This window comes from Globicephala melas, chromosome 1, assembly GCF_963455315.2.
Source record: "Globicephala melas chromosome 1, mGloMel1.2, whole genome shotgun sequence".
Classification (NCBI taxonomy): Eukaryota; Metazoa; Chordata; class Mammalia; order Artiodactyla; family Delphinidae; genus Globicephala; species Globicephala melas.
In genome coordinates, this window is record NC_083314.1 from 179,395,677 (window position 1) to 179,420,420 (window position 24,744).

The 24,744-nt window shown below is 48.4% G+C and overlaps 1 protein-coding gene across 3 annotated transcripts in view; it reads left to right on the forward strand.

Moving 5' to 3' along the window:
- Positions 1–24,744, forward strand: part of MTOR (mechanistic target of rapamycin kinase) — a 115,503-nt gene that overhangs the window by 75,365 nt on the left and 15,394 nt on the right. For all 3 annotated transcript variants that reach the window (XM_030878522.2, XM_030878528.2, XM_030878536.2), the window contains exons 30-45: positions 1,770–1,909; positions 6,462–6,562; positions 8,250–8,365; positions 9,614–9,691; positions 9,879–9,986; positions 13,164–13,289; positions 13,379–13,510; positions 17,094–17,209; positions 18,024–18,141; positions 20,899–21,144; positions 21,810–21,910; positions 22,602–22,698; positions 23,143–23,241; positions 23,540–23,662; positions 23,858–24,040; positions 24,464–24,598. In XM_030878522.2, the coding sequence (XP_030734382.1) occupies positions 1,770–1,909; positions 6,462–6,562; positions 8,250–8,365; positions 9,614–9,691; positions 9,879–9,986; positions 13,164–13,289; positions 13,379–13,510; positions 17,094–17,209; positions 18,024–18,141; positions 20,899–21,144; positions 21,810–21,910; positions 22,602–22,698; positions 23,143–23,241; positions 23,540–23,662; positions 23,858–24,040; positions 24,464–24,598 (2,019 nt within the window). The remainder of the gene's footprint in view (positions 1–1,769; positions 1,910–6,461; positions 6,563–8,249; positions 8,366–9,613; positions 9,692–9,878; positions 9,987–13,163; positions 13,290–13,378; positions 13,511–17,093; positions 17,210–18,023; positions 18,142–20,898; positions 21,145–21,809; positions 21,911–22,601; positions 22,699–23,142; positions 23,242–23,539; positions 23,663–23,857; positions 24,041–24,463; positions 24,599–24,744) is intronic.

Sequence of the window (24,744 nt, forward strand, 5' to 3'; positions counted from 1 at the left end):
TAAATGAAGAGCTCCCCCGTCTCCAGGTTCTGAAGGTGGCCGTTGCTCCAGGGTGGCTGCTAAGCCTATGGTGGGTTTTCTGTTATATTGAGGTGGCTGAGTCACATTAAGCTCGACAGTGGTTGCTTTTTCTTGGCAGGGCCCGCGCTTTCTCAGCGCAGTTTAGGTAACAGCAATCTTGTTAGAATTTTGTGGGATTCATTGCTTAAACCTTATAGTTTCTGAAATCTGTTGCAATTCAAAACATCCTGCCCCCTACGTGACCTGCTCCGTACGCCGCCCCCCCCCGCTTTCTGCGTGTTCATACTGAGCGTGTGCCACACATTCGTCAGGAGCCTTTGTTCTTTTCCACCCAGTACAGAAATCCAAAGTGGGAAGTTTACCAGTGTTACTCTTTAATTTCGGAGTTTGTAATTGTACAGTCTCTGCAGTCACTGTTTTCTCTGTAAGGTTTTGCTTTCATATTTAGCGGAGCGGAGCGGCATGATTCTAGACGAGCTTGGGGAATGGAGCTTAGGCAGTTTTACCCTCCACAGAGTCCGTTTTGGCAAACCTCATTGTACATGGACATTGGGGAAAGGGCTGCTGTGGCCGCAGAATTAGGCCTGGGGAAGCAGGCACAAGTTAGCTACCTAAAATAGAAATGACCTCCTTACAGAGGTTCAAGGAGAAAAGATTCTGTCAGAGAGCTTAGCACACAGTAGCTGTCAGTGTACGTGCTGCTCAAATAAGACTTTCATTTAGAAAGGAGAGAAAGGTAATGGGGGAAGCAAATGTGGGCCCTGCATTGTATCATACAAATTCCACTGCAGGATCGTATTGTTGTTAAATAAATCCCTGGAGAGCCACTCCCCTGGCCCAGTAGAGAAATGGTCGTTTACCAAGCTGGTAATGAAGAAGCCCAGAAGACAGACTGAGGTGGAGGCAGATGGAGGGCAGACAGAGACATAAAACAGTCCCCGGGCCATTCAGAGAGCCGTAGTCTGCAGCTTCTAGACTGCAGTACCGCTCATTCACGTGGCCGACACTGAACTGCAGCGTGGCGCGCCATCTGCCGGGTAATGGGACCCGTCCTTTGGCCCCTGCCACTGGTAAAGCTGCCAAGTGCTAAGCAGGAGGGAACATTGGATGGGGGAGACTCTAGAAGAAGGGAGGAAGGTTTTTCCAAAGAATTTTAAGTGGCAATATTATATTGTATTTTAAATTATTATTTCCTGAAAGTTTAAAAATGCATTAAGAAACGCAGAGAATCGAGAGCTTTTAAAAAGCGAGTGGTTTTCCTCCAGCAAATATGCAGATGTGACCTGGTCTTTCTGGCCTCATCCGGAAAGCAGCTGCCGTCCCCGCCATGTGGCCCACTGTCAGCATTCCAGCAGATTGAGGCCTTGGCATCCTTATTGGAGCCCTGGTCGGGGCTTCCTGCCATCCTAAATGATTTCCCCTGTCTTTGTATCCCCACATGCTGGAGTTCTGCTGCCTTCTGTGTCTGGACTGGAAGTGACGGGGGGGAAAGCACGGCCTGACATCTACTCTCAGATTATCCCAGGGTTGTTCCATCACTGTGCCAAGGAACCAGCATTCCCACCGTCACCAAACATACCTCCGGATATTCTGAAGTTCTTTTCAGTCAAAGCCAAGGCAAACTGTGATGGGTGAAGTGTCACGCATACAGCACGGCACACTCGGGAAAGAGAGTCTGTGGATTAAAAAAAATGTACCCCTGTGTTCTCTGTGCCTCCCAACAGTCCTCTTTCTTTTCCACTTGGCAGGAGATTCAGGCTACCTGGTATGAGAAACTGCATGAGTGGGAGGATGCTCTTGTGGCCTACGATAAGAAAATGGACACCAACAAGGATGACCCAGAGCTGATGCTGGGCCGCATGCGCTGCCTCGAGGCCTTGGGGGAATGGTAAGCTGTAGCGGGATGATGGCCAAGTTGCATTTGAAATGCTTCTCCCAACCAGAGTTCTCACCTAAGACTCTCATTTTTGTTTCACTTGGTTATTTTCCCAGGAATCATCTATCACTTTGGAGTGTTTCTCTCTCTGTTCTGTCTCAGTGCTAAATAGAAAGACGCTTTTTTTCTTTCCTTTTTTTTAACTTAAACTTTGTAATGGTCTGGGACAGGACAGGTGTGGGTGTGCTCCTGGGATCTACAGCTGTTTTCTCTCTGCCTCTTGACCTTGACTGACTGATGAAGACTTCATATTCTTACTCTGCAACCTTGATTTTTTTTCTTTTCTTTATTACCTCTTGCTAATGATTTTAGGAAAGAAGAACAGATGACTGCTTTCTTCAGGTGCTTCACCTTTATTGAATGCTTACTACGGGCTCAGCACTATGCCAGGCTCCAGAGATTTAAAAAAAAAAAAAAAATAAGGTCTCTTCCTTTGTGAGGCTGATGAGACAATCACGTTGCAGGCGGTTACTAGAGCCTGAGAGCCCAGGGACAATGAATGGTCTGAGCACACAGCTCTGAAAGACCGAAGTGGGGAACGGGGTGATCTTGCAGTTCTCCCTGGAGGAAGGCCTACGGTTGAGAGACAGGTGAAGGAGAATGGGGAGAGGGAAAGGGTGTGCCAGGGAGAAGTGACAGTAACGCTTGATTTAGAACACTTGCCTGCATCTTGGCCTAGGGAGTTGCTAGGGGATGTTAAAGGAAAAATGGTTCCTGTTCCGTTTTCCAGCATCAAGTGCAGTTTTTTAAAATAGCTAAAACAAAATGCCATCCTGCAGTCATGAACTAGGTTAACTACAGTTTTAAATAACAAACAGAAGGCTGTACTGCCTCCCCACGAGCAGATTATCTCAACTTCCTCTTGCATATGGGACTGAGTGCCCCATTCATTCATTCAGCCAGTCGTACTGAGCGCTTACTCATTGCTGGTGTCTGTGCTAGCCCCTGAGAACACAGCATGAACAAGAGGGACACAGCCCCTGCCTTCCCAGAGCTTACAGGGCAGATGACCAGGCTGCTGTAGCACAGAGTGAATACAGTTTTAAAGGAGAGGAGAAGCCCAGGGGCTGTGGGATATCAGAAGGGGCCCTAATCCTAGCTTGGAAGGTTCTGGAAGGCTTCCAGGAAGAAGTGATAACTATCTGGGACCCAGACAGTGAGGAGGAGCGAGCACATTATTATGTTAGGGTTCTGAAAGTTCAGTAAGGCTGTGGGGTCGAGTGTGTTGCGGAAAAGAGGTAAGAGGTGAAGCAAGAGAGCTAGGCAGGGGCCAGATCAAGTGGGGCTTATGGTCCACGTTAAGAGTTTGAACTTCAACCAAAGGGCTGTTGATTGGCCATTCTCCAAACCCCACAGAATTTTTTTCTTTGCATTCTTTCATTCAGTGCCCTGAATTGCTCACCTCCTCTTCTCCTGTTTCTACTTTTTGAAATTCTCCCCATCTTTCAAGGTCCACCTGAACTGTTTCTCCCTCCTTGAAACCTTTCCTGCCCTTCCCACCTTTCATAATTAGAGACAACCACTGTCCTTAGGTGGGTTAAGTAGGGTTGGCTTGGATGCGTTAGAAGTGACTTTATATGCGATTTTGTTTAATCTCCTTGTGTGACAGTTGGGAAACTGAGGCTCATAGAAGTTGACATAGCCTGCCCGAGTCTCCCGAGAGCAGAGTCATCCAGGTCTCCTGACGTTGCACTACCCAGTGCCATCTACCTCTGAGCTCTTGAATTCGTTCCAGTTTTATTATTACCTATAAAGTATAAGTGGCTAGTGATGCTGACCAAGGGGTTTAAGAATGCAGTAGGCTAAAAGAGATTTTAAAAAGAGATGAAAGGGCTTCCCTGGTGGCGCAGTGGTTGAGAGTCCGCCTGCCGATGCAGGGGACACGGGTTTGTGCCCCGGTCCGGGAGGATCCCACATGCCACGGAGCCGCTGGGCCCGTGAGCCATGGCCGCTGAGCCTGCGCATCCAGAGCCTGTGCTCCGCAACGGGAGAGGCCACATCAGTGAGAGGCCCGCGTACCGCAAAAAAAAAAAAAGAGAGATGAAAGAAGTAGAATTCTTTTCCTGATCATATGCAGGTTTTTTGTATGGTTTATTCAGCCAGTTCTATTTAGAGTGCAACTTCTGGATTGCTTTTGCTTTGAGTATGTATCCTGAACGTGCCCGAGGCAGGTGTTCACCTGATCCAGGGTTACCAGTGAGTTAAGACCCGCTCCCCATGCTCAGCCTCTGGGAGCTGAGTACCAGAGACAGCCACCCCCTCCCCCAGCTCCCCAGCCACACCTGCAGCTACTTGAACCTAAGTAAACCTCCCTGCACTGTTCCTTTCATGGCCTCTGCATCCTTGAGGACAGATTCCTCAGGAATGAGATCATAGACAGCCAAGTACTTAGGCGTTGCCAATTGAAGAACGCTCCTTACACTTTTTGCTGCTGCACTGGGTGGGAAAGTCAGGGTTTTGGAGGGCCTTTTACCCAGTCCTCCCTGGGGTCAGTGAGAGGTGCCAAAGAGCCTCCTAGTGGTTGCCCCCCAGACAGTCTCATACTTTTTATTTCTTTGATTTTGCTCGTCCCCGTGCCTTTGAGAGTTAGGACTCAGTATATTCCGCATCCCTATTTGCAACAAATGTTTGTGGGAGAGGAACCCCGCCTCTGTGTGCACCGACCAGGTTCTGACAACAGTTCTGACAACTGTTGACACAGCCTCAGCTTGAAGTCAGTGCCTGTGTCCCCTGGCGGGGCTGCCTTTCAGGATGCTGATTCTGCACTGCTCCCTGCTTTGTCTCTGGAGTTAACAGTTGGTGGCGTTTCACACTGAACTCGCTCCCTGCCTCGAGATGAAGAGGAACGCTAAATCCCAGACCTGTGACACAGAAATGGGGGGTCCTGACGAAACAGCAGAGGGAAGCTGAATTGCCTACGGCCACCAGCTGTGCAAATTTGAGTTCTAGGGTTGGAAGGAGCATTCAGAGATCATGTCACTTTCCTTTACCTCCAGACAGCGAAAATGTGCTGCCCAGAGGAGCTGTTCTATGCTCTGAGCCAGTGGTTCTCTAACCGTGGCCCCTGAATTACAGCATCACTATCACCTAGAAACTTGTTAGAAATGTACTTTCTCAGGCCCCAGTTCAGACCTCCCGAATCAGAAACTCAAGGATGGCACCCAACAATCTATGTAAGGAGCCCTCCATGGGATTATGATGCACATAACAATCTGAGAACTGCTGCTCTAAGATAACCTCCAGCAGGACCCAGAGTGAAGGTTTCTCAGTTTAGACGGCAGGAAAACAACACTGAGCTTCATCCAGCTGCTGTCTCTGAGCTTCAGTAAGTGCACGGGGCAGGATGGCTGCCCACTTCCTCTTTTTTATCTTGGCTGCGTTTTGAGCTAGAATGCTTGCATCCCTGGCTCTCTTGACCTTGTGACAGAGAGACAGTGAAAGGTAATGACTGCCAGGCCATGATGCTGGATAATGGCCCCGAGCAGTTCTCCTAGATGTGGTCAGCAGTCAGCTTCTCGGTGAGCCCAGCCCAGATCCCTTCAACATCTTTATCTCCTCCCCGCTCCCTGTCCCCCATGTCACCTTATAGTGCAGTGTAGCTCATGTCCCACGAGGCTTCTGAGCTGGGCCACTTGGAACTTGTACCTTTTCTCTTGACTCCACTCCCAATACCAAGTTAAAACATCCTGCAGCATCTCTTTCAGAAAGCAGGAAAGATTAAGGAGTCTCCTAGCTGAGTCTTGAAGCTCACATGAAAGCAGGAGCTCATTTTGCCCAGTAGCAGAATTTTATTTCCTTTCCCTCAGAAGTGCAACATGGGAGGGCAGCAGTTTTAACAGCCAACAGGACATCTTTTCTTGAGGGCTTCTGCTCTCTCTGTGTATCAGAGTCTGCTGAACATCATACGTATCTCATTGTCTCCTAGTCACACCCACACTCACGGTACTTGTGCGCAATTCTGAGAGTAAGCAACATCTGGATTTCTGGTAGATGTGACCATTGTAGCACCTTCTTCCTCTGTGCAGATTGATTGCATTTGCGTTTCATTTCAAACTGCAAGCATTGGTATGATACTTTTAAAAGCCAATTCTCCCTATAGCTTGGAACCCAAAAGAATGTCCAGATGTGTCTCTTCAGATGGCTTTCTCTGTAGGCCTTCCAAAGGGAAAGAGCCCAGAGTTCACTGGCATAGGAGAAAAGTTATTTAATATTTATGAAGGGGGCCAGATGTTCACATTTCACATCACACCTAGTTAGACACGATCCCTATCTTAGATAAACTCGCTCTCAGACAAATTATGAGCCACCAGGCCATAGAAACAACAAATGACCAGTCACTTCTCAATTATATCACACAGTCAAAAGTACTTTTTCTTTAAAGGCTCCCGGTTCAAGGCAGGCCCCTATCATCCAGTTCCTCCGCAGCCTCCAGCTAACCTAAGGGGCTAGAGAGAAAGATGGAGGTGATATCTGTTAACCCGACTGTATAATTCCTTTTCTTCAGGGGGCAGCTCCACCAGCAGTGCTGTGAAAAGTGGACCCTGGTTAATGATGAGACCCAAGCCAAGATGGCCCGGATGGCTGCTGCAGCTGCATGGGGTTTAGGTAAGGCTCCCCTCCCAGGCACCCAGTCAAGGTGAGCACAGTGAGGCTGGGGGCTCGCATCTGAAAAGTGTGGCACTGTGGCTGCAAGCAGAGATGTCAGGGCTATAGAAGCATAAAACTGTTCACGTCCACTTCTCCCTCCTCCATCTGTCCTTTCTACCTCATGACTTTGACTAACTTTGTTAGATGTGTCTAATAATGGCTATTCACAGGGAGGCCTAGGAAAACAGTGATCAGGCATCAAAACTGAGATATTTAGTGAAGTTTGTTTGTCATCTGGCTCCATCATCATTAGCCTTTTTCCATATTTCTGCTGTGCATGGGGTCACCACCTCATGATCCAGTATGGTTGCTGGAGCTCCACCAACATGTCTCTATCCTGCAGGAATAATGAGAGAAGTCAGCTGTCTATCTCCTTTTATTTCTTAACTTTTATTATAGAATTTTCCCAACAAATACAAAAGTGACTAGTAAAATGAACCCCTATATGCTGTTCACCTTCAACAGTTATAAACATTCTGGCAGTTTTGTTTTCTCTGTTCTCCTCCTTGCTGCCCAGCACTCAGCCACCTTCCTCCCATTCCCTGAGTGTTTTCAAGCAGCGATTTCCTAAAAACTTCCCGCAGACAAGTGTCGTTTTCTGACGTCAGACCCCAGCAGAGAGGATTCCCAGTGTCTGTTCCAGGGATGTTCTCAGTAAGAGGGGAAAGGGCCCATGGATGTCCCAGGTGGAAGCTGCACCTGTGGAGTCCAGAGGAAGGTTACATAACATGCACCTCCATTCTCACCCTCTGAGTCACAGAGCTTATATCCTTTCCTTTCTTGATCTCTGAGCTGGATCCAGAACGTTTTTCAAAACCAAACTGCTTCCTGAGGAGTCATCATTTGTTATTTGCTTTTGCCCAGAGGCGTAGAGAATGGGTGCACCAGTGGTCTGGAGTGAAAGGCAGGAAAAGGCCTCGTAAAATCAGCAGCCCTGCAGTCTGCGGCTAATGAAGCTGGTATCTTTCCTGCAGATGGTTTTGGAAATCCTGGCATTTGATACATGCTCACCCCAGCAGGGGAAGTGACTGTGTCTTTCCAGATGCCACCATTTCCCCAGTCTGCCCTGATATGACACTACTGGGCTGTGACCTAGCCCATCTTTCTGTTGTAACAGAGCCTCTTAAAATATTTATCTCCTCCCTCTGAGGCAAAGGTACTACCAGAGTGAGACAAGCAAACTGTTTGTCTCATCCTGTCCCCTGTCTGGATAATGGCCATATCAGTTGTTTAGGGGGAAGTGTAATGTCCAAGGTACCATTGAACTGTGAGATCCTCCGTTGGTTGGGAAGAAAGCTCTTCCATCTCACCTAGAGAAAGCTGGGCGAATTCTCCAGGTTAATGAGGTGCTGCGTGGCACCCTCCTGACCTGTGCTTATGTGGCTCCTTCCATCTTTCATGGAACTCCCTGGGGCAGCAGTGGAGGCCTGTGTTTGGAAGACAGATGTGGCCTTGTTAAACTGGCTCTCAGCCTCACAGAGTGTAGAGGCTCTGCAGGATTCGGCTACAGCAGGCTCAAGTGTGTCCTGTTTGAACCCCAAGCTAAATTCACGTAACAGTGACAAGGCCTATTTGAGCTGCTGCCTTTAGCTCAGCAAGCTGACCACCCTAATGCTTTTCTGTGTGTGCGTGTGCGTGCGTGTAGGTCAGTGGGACAGCATGGAGGAGTACACCTGCATGATCCCTCGGGATACCCACGACGGGGCGTTTTACAGAGCCGTGCTGGCGCTGCATCAGGACCTCTTCTCCTTGGCGCAGCAGGTACAGACCTCCATGTACCCAGACCACCTACAAAGGGAAGGTAATCGCATGCACCCTGTCCGCACCTGGCACGTGGCGCCTGTGTAAACAGGCTGTTGTACTTCAGCTCTGGCGTTTGGCTCTGTGGCCTCTTTAGAATGGCTTCAGAGCGCAAGGCTCGGTAAGAAGATGACTCCCAGCATATCAGCCGGGGCCACTTTCTGCTCTGAGAGAGGGACACGTGTTCCAGAAGTTACCGTTTAGATTGCTTTTGGAGTTGGCTTCTTGGGTCATCGTTGCATCCTTTTTACCATGTTGCTTTAGCACTGCTTGTGGTAGAGAGAAACTGTTTTACCAAAGGAGAATTCAGAGAGCAGCATGCCCCCTTCTGCAGCAGAAGTCAGTCACAAGGTTCTTCTGGCTCTGCAGGCGTGTCACACACTGGTTGGTTACCTTTTAGGAAAGTTAGCACTTGATTTGGATATCCTGTGCTGTCTTGCAGAATAAAATAACGAGGTAATCACATCCAGCCTGTCAGGCACCGGACTGTCTTGGGTGAGGTGCTTGGGTAAACGACCTGAGCGCTACCGGATGGGGACGTAGTCATATAAACCTTAAACATTCAAAAAGGAAAAGCTCCACATGCAGGGGTTTTAATTGATGAAACAGAGAAGACCCAAACTGCAGTCCTATGGCATCCCCACCGCCCCAGGCTCTGATTTACACGATGAGAACTGAGACCTGGGTCATTCCGGTCACAGGCACAAAAGCTCCCATTTACATGGAGAGGATTGGCATTCTTCTGCCAATTTCAGAGGCACTCCCTCAGGAGGACAAGGCGCTTAAAAGCCAGAGACAACCAGCTGCGCCATTTGAGTGCTTTCACAGTCTGTTCTTCCCAGCATGCCCAGCATGGCGAAGGTGAAAGAAGGTAGATCCACAAGCTGTCCTCTTGAGATGCAAGAAAACAGTGATTCTGTTTCTAAGCATGAATTTTCCTTCCTTTGTTAAACAGGATCTAAGATGTTAAGCTTTTGGCTGCCATACATTTCTGTCTTTTCTGAGAAATCAGATAATGCTCTTCTCTAGGCTTTCAAATCTGGTAAAAGGTTTCTTCCCTCCTTCAGTGAACTTTTCTCTTTATCACTAGGATTTCAGTGAGACAGGTAACTTCTGCAGCTAGTTGGGAAGCCTGAAAATCACAGCCCTCCCTTCCTTCAGCTCCCAAGTCCACAGCTCAATTCCAGGGCTTCTCTTTTTCTCTTCCAGTGCATCGACAAAGCCCGGGACCTGCTGGACGCTGAGTTAACTGCGATGGCAGGAGAGAGCTACAGCCGGGCGTATGGGGTGAGTGTGGACCGTCTGCACGGTGCAGGGTTGGAAGCACATTTCAGTTCTTTTTGCAGAGTGGGCTCGTGAGGACACACAGGCTGCCGAGAGCATGCCTGTGGGACCAAAAAGAATGACTGAACTGAAGCCTGGCTTTCGAATTGTTCACGCTGTGTTAAGTTGGAATGCGATTTGCTTCCATCAGGCCATGGTTTCTTGCCACATGCTCTCCGAGCTGGAGGAGGTCATCCAGTACAAACTTGTCCCCGAGCGCCGGGAGATCATCCGCCAGATCTGGTGGGAGAGACTGCAGGTGAGCCTGGTAGAAAGCCCCGCTTAGCCTGCCCCGTCCTCCCCTGCTCAACATAAGCTTCCTGCTTCCTCACAGAGGTTCCGTTTGCATTCAGAGCAGAACACCCACAGGCTTCTCACCTAATAGGCCTCTAGCTGCGAGAGAATGACCTCTTTTTCAGCCTCCTTTTACCCTTCTCTAGGAAGGAAAGAAAAAAATTTTTTTTCTTTCTTTTTTGGCTGCACTGCACAGCTTGTGGGATCTTAGTTCCCCAACCAGAGATTGAACCTGTGCCCCCTGCAGTGGAAGCGCAGAGTCCTAACCACTGGACCACCAGGGAATTCCCAAAAGAAAATATCTTTAATAAGTGACATAATGGCCAGTCAGTTGAGAATCTTGACCTCAAAATCAGTGGTTCTCAACTTTAGCCACACAATAGAATGACCTGGAGAGCTTTTTTTTGCCTTTTTCAAAAAATAAATTTATTTATTTTATTTATTTATTTTTGGCTGTGTTGGGTCTTCGTTGCTGCGCACGGGCTTTCTCTGTTTGCGGCGAGCGGGGGCTACTCTTCGTTGTGGTGCCCGGGCTTCTCATTGTGGTGGCTTCTCTTGTTGCAGAGCACGGGCTCTAGGTTCATGGGCTTCAGTAGTTACGGCTTGCGGGCTCTAGAGCACAGGCTCAGTAGTGGTGGCTCACGGGCTTAGTTGCTCCACGGCACGTGGGATCTTCCCGGACCAGGGCTCGAACCCGTGTCCCCTGTATTGGCAGGCGGATTCTCAACCACTGCACCACCAGGGAAGCGCCCTGGAGAGCTTTTAAAAATCTGGATACCCAGACCACTTCCCAGACCAAATAAACAAAATTTCTGGGGATAGACCCAGGATCAGTATCTTTTCAGCCTTCCCAGATAATTCCAGGATGTGACTGACGCTGAGAACCACTGCTCTAAATCCACTTGCTGACTGCCTGCATCCAGCCCTTTAAGTGGGGTGGCCTGATGTGTTCATTTACTGACCCCTGCCATTTACAGTTCCTCTGGTCATAGTCATCCCATAATCTCTGTGCAGACTTTTTTCCACTGAAGTTTCCCCTCATCGAGAAACTTTTCCAAGTCTTCCATCAGTATTCTCGTTGTACATTCTGATCATTGTAGCTTGAGGAGCTGTCAATTCCAGATCTGGGAGTCAGGAGTCTTAAGTGTCCTTGGAAAGGACAGTTCTCCCATTCTTTGAGTAGGGAGGAGAAGTTTGTTGGCAAATCCTTCACTGCTCCAGAAGCCACTTGTCCCCCTGCTTGTCATAATCAACCTTCGTCGATTTTAAGCTGTTTCCTCTTGACCCAATCCACACTTAATTCCAAATTCTGTCCCCAGACAAGTTGAGGTTTGTGCTTCCAACTTTTCAGTAGGCTGTGGCAGAGCCTTTTGACTCCAAGTTGCATTCCTGTCCACGAAGTTCCAGGCACATTCCACTGGAAAGGAAAAGAGCGGGGCAAAGGATTGCCTATGAATACAGTCGTTTATGCTCTGAAATGAGCACATGCAGTTCTTTCACATGTTTTATTAGCAATTATGAAGTGCCCAGTGAATGTTTTGATGGAAAATTGTCCATTGAACCCCAGAAAGGAATTCCACAAAGCCAGAATTTCCCACTTGACTCGTACACACCCTGGTGTTTTTAAGTGCCTATAATGAGGTGAAGAGTTTCCAAATCAGAGATCTGATGAATCTTCTGCCATTCTAACAAGTGGGCAAAATAGAGACTTGGAAGGGGGGTAGATTAAATGAGTCTCAGAAGGGACCCGTGTTTGACTTTACTGTGTCCAAGATACCATCATCATCTTAGGCCTTCATGACTTTCCTACCTTAAGACAGGAAGATGCTTTTAGGTTTCCAGGGGCCAAGTGATTTCAGCATCTGGGAGAAACTAGCAGATGATGAGAAGTCACCAAAACAGTCACTCAGTGTACTTTTTTCTGTTTTTCTAACTTTGCAAATTACTGTCGTTACACATAACAGGACAGAAAATTATGGTCCAAGGCCTAAAAATACAGCGTTAACTTTGTGGTAGGAATTTGGCTCTTGTGGATGGCTTGCTGTCAGAACACTCAACCAACTGCCTAGGCTGGAAGAGTGCCGTTTTGCGATCAATTAAACTGAACTCCCCAGCCAGTGGCTCCCGCGGGGCAGTTTGAGAGGTCAACCTTACTTGCATTGGGTCTTTTCTTGCCTTGGGTTCTTTATTCAAGCTCAGATTGTGTCCTGTCATGTTTAAAAGCCTGCAACCATTGCCGCTAGACTTTTAGACTTACCTCCATGGAGGACAGCTTGTTGTTTGGTTTCATGCAACTCTCTGATGAAGTGATCTCAGAAACCCATCTCCCCTGGTGTTTGTCTCTGACTCTGACTTATTCTCAGGAAGGTGGAGGAGGAGAGGCTCGCTCTGTTCTCAACAGTCTTTTGATATAAAATTAGCTTAGCCCCTTTGATAATGATTAATTCACTTTGTTTCTTTTTAGTTTAAAAGAATTTATATGTGTGAATGAATGAGTCCCTTTCCCTTCTATGTGCAGTTTTTGATCTGAGACGAATAAAAATGTAGAGGAAAGACAAGGTCACGATCTGAGTGCAAGTTTGGCTCTGATAACTTCAGAAATATAAACACCACCAACTTTCAAACAACATCAATTGAAAATTTAATTATTTCAATTTTGTTTACACTTAATTAGTTTTTTAAATTTTGAATGATACATTTTAAATTTAATTTCTTTGTCAGTGATAGGCATCTTCAACCAGAGAGACTGAAGCAAAAAATTAAAGCTAAAAATACATTATTTACAATTCAGAAAAGAAATTTAAATAATTTAGTTCATTTAAGCCTCACCATGGCCCCATGAAGTTGGTACCATTTTTATCCCATTTTACAGATCAGTCACAGAGAGGTTAAGTAATTTGTCCAAAGTCACATAGGTAGTACAGTGGACGGGCCAGAATTCAGGTTCCAGAGTCCTTGTTGTACTGCTTCTCGAATTTTGAGAAGTTCCTAAGAGGTGTTTCACTCACAGTACCCTTCACTTGAGAAAGATGAGATTACGAAAATGAATCTCTTTTTTGTTTCAGGGTGGGTTTCACTGTTGCTTGTGAGGGGCTAAGTTATAGCAGAGCATGTGTCTAATCCTCGCTTCTGGACGTTCCAGGGCTGCCAGCGTATTGTGGAGGACTGGCAGAAAATCCTCATGGTGCGGTCGCTAGTGGTCAGCCCTCACGAGGACATGAGGACCTGGCTCAAGTATGCAAGCCTGTGTGGCAAGAGTGGCAGGCTGGTGAGCGTCCCCACCGTTGGGTAGGGTGGGAGTCTGAGGGGGTGCTCCTGGCCCAGTGCTGTGTATAACCCCAACCTCTTGTTTTGAAGGCTCTTGCTCATAAAACCTTAGTGCTGCTCCTGGGAGTTGATCCATCTCGGCAACTTGACCATCCTCTGCCAACAGTTCACCCCCAGGTGACCTACGCCTACATGAAAAATATGTGGAAGAGCGCTCGCAAGGTCTGTGCTGGAATCCTGCAGGAGACCACATTTCTCCAGAATGCTCGCCTAATCTGCTGCTCACTGCCTCCTCCAGGCTCGAAAGGAAACAGCGTCCAAACCACCATGCCAGGGAGTTCACTCCTGTCAGGAGGCTATTTGGCCTCATTTCAAAAAGTGAATCATATTCAAGGAGGTGCACATACACCATTGATCAAACCACCGAGTGCGATCACAGTTCTACTTACTAGCAGCTAGAATGTGCTAAAACATAGAAAAAATTTCTGGGTTGTGTTTTTCCCCCTAAGAGAAGTACCCAAAAAAGCATGTTTGTGAAAACACAGACTGAAACTTTCGTAAGACCAACTTGGTTTTTCAGACTTCTCGTCTCCTCTCCTGTCGTCAGTTTGGGATTCAGAAGCAGCAACACCCAGAGTGTGATGCTGAAACCAGTGGGGAAAGTCACCTTGAAGCCAATGTAGAATTCCTCTGACTTTATTTACAGACAGGTCCTTGGGAAATAGATGTGGCTTCTTTTTTGTTTTTATTTTTTAAAACAATCTCCCCGGACGATGGTGATGATTAACAAAAAGTAGGCCCTGGAGGCAAAATCAGCGCCTGCTTTGGCTCCCCCATCATCGTCCTCATGAAACAGAAGAGGGAGTCCCAGCTCTCCTCTTCCTGTTGTTGTCCCCACAGTGTCCCTGAGATGAGAAAGGAATGCAGAGCAGCCGCTGGAGCTGTGGCTGTGGAAGATGTGATAAAATCGCAGTGGAGTCTCGGCTGAAGGCTTACTTGGGAGATCCCTGGGCTCTGTCAGAAGCTGATTTCTTTTGTGGGTGCTGGATCCTGTGACTCTGAATGCCACCCAGAGTGGGAGCCACAGCCCTGCACCACGCACTGGGTCTTTGATTGGGGCACGCTTCAAATATCATGGCCCAAGTGTCCTTCTCCAAATGTGCAGTTTGGGGTTTTTTCTTTTATTGTTGTTTGAGGGGGGGTTGTTTTGTTTAGTCTCTGTGAGCCTCCCAGGCCAGAGCACTTCTGATTCAAAGCCTGGCCTTCCTCCAGGCAAATGAGAAAATCAGAAGGTGCTGGATCTGGATATAGTCTGGTTTCCTTCCTATATGGAGCCTCCAAGTCTTTGAATGTCTTGCCGAAGGCAGGCGGAAGGAGGGTTTTGGCTAATATTTCAACCACGGAGTGGCTTCTTTCAACATAGGACCACAGCCCAACTTCTCCACAGATTATGGCCTTTTCTTAGGAACCCAGATTCTAGAGGGAGACCATAAAACCACGTGGATTAAAGATTGAGAAATCTATTTAAAATTAGGTGCTTGAACTTCAAGCCCGGAGCTAGAGATGCCGCATCTTCGTAAGAGCTCAGGGGCTACTCCAAGAAAACTGCCTACTTAATAATAATTGTGCTATTGAACAAGTCACTTTACTTCTCTGAGCACTATGTTCTTCCTCCATAAATAAGGACTGTACTCTCTGCTTTGCCTGAGGCAGATGGGAATGGGGAAAAGCAGATCCCGTTCTGCAGGAAGACATCAGGCGATAGGTGTATGTCCACTGTTTTTCTAGACAAGACAGTTCACAGAATCTAGAGACAGGCTGGTTCCTTCTGTGAAATTTCACTAAGCCGAGAACATAGTTCTGGCCCACAAACGACGCAGGCAGTCAAGAGCCAGAATAGTCTGCCCAGCTTACACTCTGGGCCTGAGAGAAACCCCTTCCTCCAAGCGAGCGGTCCATCGTCCGTAAGAGAGAAAGAATCATGTTTCCCCCTCCTCGCTTCCTGGGGATGGAGAAAAGAAGGAGTTTTTAACAGAACATTTTTAATTCCTTGGAAATAAGTTGCCTCCATGCCACAGAGTAGAAAGATACTAGAGTCTCCCATGCTGGGTAAACTGACTAAACCTAACATTGGGCTTCAAATCCAAACTAATGCCCAGCCTTCCCGGTTTTGGCAGTTTTCGTTTTGTTCTTGTAGAGTCTCCCGAAGAGAATTTAAACTCTCTCTGGACAGTCAGTGACACGGAGCCTGTGGGCTCTGGAAAGCACCTGGCATCCAAGTTCCTAGTTCAGTTCTTAACCATCTTACCTGATGTACACACTAACCACCCTGAGTTACCTTCCACCTTTTTCATGAGGGATCACTTAAGGACTCCCTCCCAATTCTTTTTTCTCTTCCTAATCAGATTTAAGTCTAGCCAGTGTAGTTGCCATAGAAGAAAAACTAAAGGAACACTTATCACTTCCCAGGTGTGAGATGCTGGTATAGCTCATTTTTCACAGCCACTGGTGAGGGGTGGAACTCTGAAGACAGATGTCTGAGGGACACAGGTGTCTTGGTAACTGTTAGAACATCTGTGTTTCTGCCCTGCCCTTGTGCGTGGATTAGCTGCCTGCTAAATCATTGTCACGTCATTCTGCCTCTGGGTTAAGCCCTCTCGACGCCAGGTAATTAATTAATTCCTTATATATTAAAAGTATCTAAGGTTGGTCCTGGCCCCCAAGCCAGGGAGTTTCAATTTTCCTTCAGGGCCATCATTACTGACATGTTTCTATTCAAAAAAAGAAAAAAAAAGACTCTTACGTGATTTACAGTAAGGAAATCATTCTGACATTTATTTGAAGTGTTGGGTTTTTTTCTCTCCTTTTCTGTAGCAAAGAACACATTCTCTTTTTCACATTTATCACGATGCTAGTATGTGTGGACATGGCAGGCTTATACAAATGGCTTGTAACTGACTCTCAGATCTCTGACTCTGTCTCTGCTCTTCCCTAGTTCCACTATCTGTTACCAACCCAGATGCCTTCTGCTCACTTTGTATAAAATCACATAGTGTAAAGAGATGTAACTGCTGGAGGACGCTCTGCAGATTTTGCTCCTAAGCCACCCTATTCAACTAAATGTTTGCTTGGGTAGTGTCCCCCCCATGCCACTTTGATGTATGAGGGGCCTCACCCCATCTCTCTGTTCTATTTGGGTACTGAGGGTTCTGTCAGATTTTTAAAAATATTTTATTGAGATATAGTTGATTTACAATGTGGTATTTCTGCTATACAGCAAAGTGATTCAGTTATATATACATTCTTTTTCACATTCTTTTCCATTATGGTTTATCACGGGATCTATCACATTTTTTTAAACTGTAATTTTTGCTACGCTAGTGTCCAAGGTACCACAGTGTTTTAAACACATGCTGAAGTTTTACTAGCCTGAAAGAATTCCCCATAAGCCTGATTTCCCCCAGGGCAATATATTGATAGTGAAGTAAGCAGTGGTTTGAGATTACTTCATATGAATTGTTTTTGGGGGTAGTCAGGCGAGTAGTTTTTCTAAGGCTTATTAAGACTTGTAATTACAGTTGGCCAAGGAGAGCTAAGACTTGCGTTGAAAAAATATGAATCTTCTTGAAAAGCCCAGCCATCTCTCAGCATCACACCCCGGTCCTCCATTCCTCGGGGTCCTCACCCTGTGTTCTAGGGTGTTCCGTTGGGAGAGGGTTGGCTTAGGTGCCTGTGAACAGCAGTTCCTGTCCCCTGAGGTTGGGCCCAGTGCCAAGTGGTTCCCTGTGCCTTTGTCCTGCTACAGATCGATGCCTTCCAGCACATGCAGCACTTTGTTCAGACCATGCAGCAGCAAGCCCAGCACGCCATCGCCACCGAGGACCAGCAGCACAAGCAGGAGCTGCACAAGCTTATGGCCCGGTGAGCTCCCCAAGGCCGGGCCCGCCGCATGCCAGCCCTGCCCCACCGGCAGCCTCTGCTGCAAGGGCCGTGTTCAAGGCTCCCGGAGCAGCCGCTCGCTTACATCTCTCACCGTTTCCAGCAGGGGTCCCAGGCAGCCATCGAATGACGCTACTCCAAAATCTCTGCCACTTACTTTCCCAGGATCAAGCAGCCCAGGCGCACCTGTGTGCTGTTCTCCTGGTGTCTGGCTTTAGAGTTTGATATGCTGCTACTGCCAGATACGCTGCTAATTTGATGTGTGACTTTAGATAAGTTACTTAACCTCTCTGTGCCTCGGCTTCCTCGTTATATAAAAAGGGGATAGTGAGAGTTCCTTTTTCCTAGGGTGGAATGAAATGGTGTGAGGATTAATGGAAAGAATACATCAGGCCTTTAGCACAGAACCTGGAATAGCTTAGCAATCAGTAAAAGGAAAAAGTAAGGGAGAAGCCATATAGCAATCAAAAGAAAAATTGCTCTCAACAGCTACCACCCACCATAATGAATGTGGGGGAGATAGGTCCATTCAGACCTCCGTGTGCCAGGTACCTGGTTTATGCTAGCATTGAAAGACAGAGGGCAAGAAAAGACCATCCCTTGAAAAACTTGATCCCCAAAGCCTGTCTTTTTCCTTCCATGTGGCTAAGAATTCTGACGGCTCCCTCACGTTGCTTCCCGAGAGGAGGAATAAATATCAGGGAGGCTTTGGTGCTCCTGCAACGTAATTCATTGTTCTCCTTGAAAGGCTCTTCTGAGGAGGGGGCAACCTGGGGGCTTGTTTCTCTGTTTTCAGATGTTTCCTGAAACTCGGGGAGTGGCAGCTGAACCTGCAGGGCATCAACGAGAGCACGATCCCCAAAGTCCTGCAGTATTATAGCGCCGCCACGGAGCACGACCGCAGCTGGTACAAGGTAACCAGAGAAGGGAACCTCCCACTGCCTCCTCCAGACGCCTGCCTGTGCACCCTAGTGGCTCGTGCTTTACAGCAAGGCCTTGGTGGCCTGGTCTGATACCGCGAATTGGCTTTTTTGAGTGCTGGGAGCCAGTTTGTTAGAGGCCCTTTCCACGTCTAATTGATAGATTCTTTGACTTGAAAAAGACTTATTATGCCGTGAGGGTGTGCGTGGCTCTGGGGATGCTGTTGTTTTATAGACTCTTGGCGGCTTGTTTTCCTAGAGCATCTGCACACATGGTTAGTCTCTGGGACTTGTGTCTTCCCTTGGGTCATCTGTTCCTTCCCAGCTTCTTTCTGATTCCCATCCCTTTCTGCTCCTCATCTAAGAACTGAACTTTCTGTTTTTATTGGAAAGCTCCGGGTAACATCCTGTTATATCATAGGAAATTTTTCAAGAAGATAAACAGAATTAGAAAATGTATAAAAGATGTGATTGACTGGGAGAGGACTGAGTCTTGGGCGTATACGTCTTTGGTGAGAGCACACATTCTCATGTTTTTCTCTCTTTTCTGAGGGGCCTCCTGGTAAGAGCTTCGTGGTGTGGCAGGTGTCCTCCATTTCTCTCCGGTGTCTCCTTAACCGGCTGATACTGTGTGAATTAATCCCTCTGGGATCCAAACCTGCATCTGGAGACCACAGAAACATCAACGAAATTCTTATGCTGCTTTAAGCATGCTTCAGTCTGATCTGAAAAATGCTCATTTTGTGAAAGCAGCAGTAATTATTCTCTCTAGGACAGCTTCAGTCTGAGGCTGGAAGAATATGTCCAGTGAACCCTTGGTCAGTTGGAACCTTACTAATTAGAACTGTGTCCTAACCAGATTACTTTTCTTCATTCAGCTTTTCAGAAAGAAACAAATCACAAGTAAAAAACTGGCTCCAGGACTTTTAGTTTTAGTTTTTTCCTAGCATGGGCCCTTTTGGGTCTATACTGTCTGGTACCATCAGTGGTGTATGTTAGTCCCATGTGCATGCAGGACTCTTTCTGTCTTGTTCAGCGGGACCCCCAGCTCATAGTACATATGTAAGAGGTATTTGTGGAATAAACGAAAGTATGGGAAAACTGAGCCTGGGTCATTGTAGGATTCTTACTCATCAAATAGAGGTTGATTATGATCAATCTACTCTGCTTAGCTGGGGAAATGGACACTTCCATGTTAAAGAAAGGTTTTTAGCAAGGGATGCAAAGGAATTTACTGATTATCCAGAAAGTCCAACTATGAGTAGATTTTTTTTTTTTTGGCTGTGATGGGTCTTTGTTGCTGTACGCAGGCTTTCTGTAGTTGAAGTGAGTGGGGGCCACTCTTTGTTGCGATGCGCGGGCTTCTCATTGCAGTGGCTTCTCTTGTTGTGGAGCACGGGCTCTAGAGCGCAGGCTCAGTAGTTGTGGTTCACGGACTCAGTAGTTGTGGCTCACGGGCTCTAGAGCGCAGGCCCAGTAGTTGTGGCTCGTGGACTCAGTAGTTGTGGCTCGCGGGCTCTAGAGCGCAGGCTCAGTAGTTGTGGCACACGGGCTTAGCTGCTCCGCGGCATGTGGGATCTTCCCGGACCAGGGCCTGAACCCGTGTCCCCTGCACTGGCAGAGTATTCTTAACCACTGCGCCACCAGGGAAGCCCAATGAGTGGATTATTTAATGTCCTCCTACCACTGCAAACTTACCAGGTCCCAAATCAAACTGTCCCTCATGCTCTGTACACCAGGCAATGCTATTCCATAGCGTCACTGCAGCTCAGAGCGTCAGAGGTGTGAATGGTTAGCGCCAGAGGCTGCTTCTGGCAAGCAGGCGCTGAGCACTGGCTCTCTGACAGGCCCCGAGCCAGGTGTGAGGGACGAACGATGACCAAGAGTCACCCTCCGTGGTGGTCCTGTGCTCTCAGTGTGTCCCCTTCCCCACTGTCCTCTGGCCTGGTTAAGACCTTCACCCTCACCCCCTGAACCTCTGCCCTCTTAAATAATCTGTTTTATATCTGCTGCCAAAGGAATGTTTGAAGCCCAGCTTTTAACTCAGCTTTAAAAACTCCATTTCCTACAGAATGAGATGGGATGCCCTTGGTCTCACATGCCAGCTGCTCCGTGGTCTGAGCCTGCCGCTTTGCTGGGCTCCCCCTCACTGCTCTCCTGCGTGTGCTCTAAGCTTCAGTCACATCTGTCTGCTTGTGTCCTGTGAACTGTGCCGTGCTTGCCCAGCCTGCATCTCTGTCCCTGTTCCTCCTCTGCCAGGACGCCCTCCCTGCCACCCTCTTGCGCCATCCTTGCCCATCTAAGGCTGCTCAAGACCCGCCGCAGTCTCTCCTCTGTGACGCCTTGCCCGCCCGTCCCTGGCATTCCCGTTGTCTGTCTCTTGTTGCCCCGGTCACGTTCTGCCTATTTTTAGGTTTTTGAGTAACCTACCCTACTAGATTAGCAGGTCCCTGAGAAAAGGCCCATAGCTTGTTCCTCCTCATGTGCCCCCCACCCCGCCCATGGCACTCACCACAGCCCCCGATACAGCAGATGCACCGCAAAATGAATGAATCGCATTGGATTTAGTAAAATGCCCCATTCCCCAGTGTTCCACGAAGTGAGGATTTGCTGTGCTGACCACTAAGAAGAAAGGGTGGCCTGCACTCTTCCTCAGCTGTGGCCTCACACCCTCAAGGCCCTTGATGCCTGAGCTTCCTGCCCCTGCTGATGTCACAGCCCCGATGTCTGTCCTCTCGTCCCCGCCCACAGGCCTGGCACGCGTGGGCTGTGATGAACTTCGAGGCTGTGCTCCACTACAAACATCAGAACCAAGCCCGCGATGAGAAGAAGAAACTGCGTCACGCCAGTGGGGCCAACATCACCAACGTGGCCACTGCCGCCACCACGGCGGCCACGGCCACTGCCACCAGCACCGAGGGTAGTAACAGCGAGAGCGAGGCTGAAAGCACTGAGAACAGCCCTACCCCATCTCCTCTGCAGAAGAAGGTCACTGAGGTACCCTTCCTTCCTCCCCCATCAAGGACGGACCCAGGCACCAGGCGCTCTGAGGGATGGAGGCTGATAGGAGCCTGAGGCCCTACTCGGAAGCTCTGGTTGAAGCCAGAAAACATGGTTTGCCATCGGCATTGTTTGAGACAGTACTTTTGTTTATATATTTGGGTTTGGGGAACTGACGTAGCCCCTGTGCTGAAGAATGAGGTCCTTGTCATGCTTCCCATGTAACTGAGCTCATTCTCCTAATGCTCTGCACCGGTGTGAAGGCAGCCTACACATCTTCGGGCCCACTCTGAGCACAGAGCCCGGCAGAGTCCATCCCCTGTCTTTTTCTCTCCCCTTCCACCTCCCCTGAGGCTGTCGGTTCAGGGCCTGGGGCAGCTGACCAGCCCAGAGATCAGCATGTTCAGGGCCTTAGCCCCACCTTCTCTGCCACCCTGTTCCGGAAGCCACTGTTAGCCCAGGATAGTAACAGTTACGGCACCGTTGCCATTACTGAATGCTTGCTCTGTGCCAGGTGCTGATATAAAGGCTTTCTGTGTATTAGCTGCTTTAATCCTCATAACCACTCTTTGAAGGGGATACTATTTAGTATGCTCTTATGCCCATTTTACAGATGAGAAAGCTGAGGCAAGAGTGTCACTAACATACGTGTGTTCCAACAGGATTTGTCCAAAACTCTCTTGATGTACACTGTCCCTGCTGTCCAGGGCTTCTTCCGATCCATCTCTTTGTCACGAGGCAACAACCTCCAGGACACGCTCAGGTATCAGGGAAAGGAAGGGAAGCCCTGGTGGGCCATGTGGATGGCAGGTCACAGAAGTCACACATAAAGTCCTCTTTCCCTACCCACCCCGATGAGCACGTCCCAGAGTCGCAGCTGACCAGCCCCACCTGTGCGGGTGAAATCTGCAAAGAGGAGGGAGCAGTGGCCCAAGGACTGCCCGTGTGTGGCTTGTTATGTAGGAAGAAGAAACCCAGCTGTTTCTCCCAATATCGCTGAAATTCCTTCAGCTTTTGGAGGCAACTCTGAGAGGCCTAAACAAATGGCAACAGGCCAGCCAGTCCAGAGGCTCTAGGTGACCAGCCCTCCTGCGTTTGGGGGTCTCCACTGGCTAAGTGCCAGGTTTCCAAGTTGCTGCTGTGCTACAGGCAACTCTTTCTGCACGTGCAAAGCTTATCCATGGGCTCGTCTGTTAGTGTTATGAGCTGATGCCATGGTGACCCCTCTGTGTTACCTGGAATTAAATAATCATTCACTTGGAATAATCTTCCTGTGTTTGGCCGAGCACCGCTGGCCATCCCCACCCACCCACTCCCAAGCAGTCCCAAGACCGAACACATTGGAGAGCCACTGATTTGGAATTCTGCCATTTCTCTTCCCAAGAGTCTTGAAGATGAAAAAACAGACAAAAGCTGGTAAATTAAATTTTCTATGGCTCATTTTTCTTTTCCAGAGTCCTCACCTTATGGTTTGATTATGGTCACTGGCCAGATGTAAATGAAGCCTTAGTGGAAGGGGTGAAAGCGATCCAGATTGACACTTGGTTACAGGTGAGGGTACTTGGTTACAGGTGAGGACACTTGGTTATAGGTGAGGCTCCTTGGTTGTATGTGAGGACAATTGGTCATGGGTAAGGGTACTTGGTTACAGGTGAGGTACTTGGTTACAGGTGAGGACACTTGATTACAGGGGAGGACACTTGGTTACAGGTGGGGATGGGTCAGATTTTGCTCCTCGTCTGTCTCCTCTTACAGTCATACACTGTTGAGAGTAGCAAGGAAGTATGTGCTGTACAGTGGTGAGGAGGTAGGGATCGACCCCAAGGTCAAGACTCCATATTTTCTTCAGTTCCTTTTAGAGAACTGAAGAGAATGAACCATTTCCAAGCCCAACAGCATCTACCAAACAAGTCATAAGAGCTGTTCGTGGCTCAGAAGAATAACTGGAGTTGTTTCCACATCTCATGCTGCACACTGTGTCTTTCTGAATATCAGGTTATACCTCAGCTCATTGCGAGAATTGATACGCCGAGGCCCTTGGTGGGACGTCTCATTCACCAGCTTCTCACAGACATTGGTCGGTACCACCCCCAGGTACGTGGAGACCCGGGGCAGTTTCTCATCTAACTGCTGACCTTCTGATTTGGTGGTCAGCCTTTCCTGAAGCTGCTCTAGAGATGCGAGTGCAACTGGGAGCTAAGTGTCCTGTCCTGCCCCCGGGAGGGCCTGCCTAGCTGGCAGGCTCTGGGACCCAGGGCCCTTCCAGGAAAGAAAGAACCCCCGCCAAGATCGTATAGCCCCTGCCTGGTAGACTCAGATGAGTGTCGGTATCATCTTCTTGTCATCCTCCTTTCACACGAGTTTGGAAATGTTCCTTCTGTATTTGCTTCAGGCCCTCATCTACCCGCTGACGGTGGCTTCTAAGTCTACCACCACGGCCCGTCACAATGCGGCCAACAAGATTCTGAAGAACATGTGCGAGCACAGTAACACCTTGGTACAACAGGCCATGATGGTGAGTCGGGGCCGGGGCAGATTTCACGGCCTCTGGTCGCCGAGCAGAGGTCTTGAGTGAGGTTGTCTGTCTTCCTCATGACAGGGCTGCGTACTCCCTCTGGCTGCCAGATAGGGTACCTTCTGTTTCTCCGAGACAGGCCTTCCTGAGCTTAGCTTATCCTTGGTGCTTCCCTCCTTCCCCTTTCTGACCCAGGTGAGTGAGGAGCTGATCCGAGTGGCCATTCTCTGGCACGAGATGTGGCACGAAGGCCTGGAAGAGGCATCTCGCTTGTACTTTGGGGAGAGGAACGTGAAAGGCATGTTCGAGGTGCTGGAGCCCCTGCATGCTATGATGGAGCGGGGACCCCAGACTCTGAAGGAAACATCCTTTAACCAGGTATGGAATGAAAAAGCGTCAACTGACGGGACTCCAGAGCCTTTTGCAGACGCCTTTCCCTCTAACCTCTTTACTGACTTGAAGAAAATGTATTCTGATGGAGGGAGGTCATAGGATATAAAACATCAGAAATTTATTTGTCACTAAGTTACAAGAACTCTCCCAAAACTTTAATGGGAAAACTATGGGATTCCTCACGAGGCCATCTCGTCTGTCTTCCGAACTTACTTTACCTGAGAAGCCATTCTGAGGTTGGGACTTTGGGGCTGGAATACTGCCGAGCTTCCCTGCTGAGCGATCCAGGCCAGTGCCTTCTGGCCAGGGTGCGCTCCCGAGGAGTTCTGCTGTCTGCTTGGGGACTCAGCCTTGTGGCTTAGTCAACACAAATGACAACTTGCAAATTTCCCCTGCATTCCCTCTCAGGCGTATGGTCGAGATTTAATGGAGGCCCAAGAGTGGTGCAGGAAGTACATGAAATCAGGGAATGTCAAGGACCTCACCCAAGCCTGGGACCTCTATTACCACGTGTTCAGACGAATCTCAAAGCAGCTGCCTCAGGTAGGATCTTGAGGCTCCAGCAGGGTTAACGGTCATTATAGTCCTTTCTGTTTTATTGTCCGTGAACATTCTAACACTAACCCCCCAGCACCTGGTTCCACTTCTACCTGCAGACAAGGGACAAGTCATCGCTATTAGCAACCCAT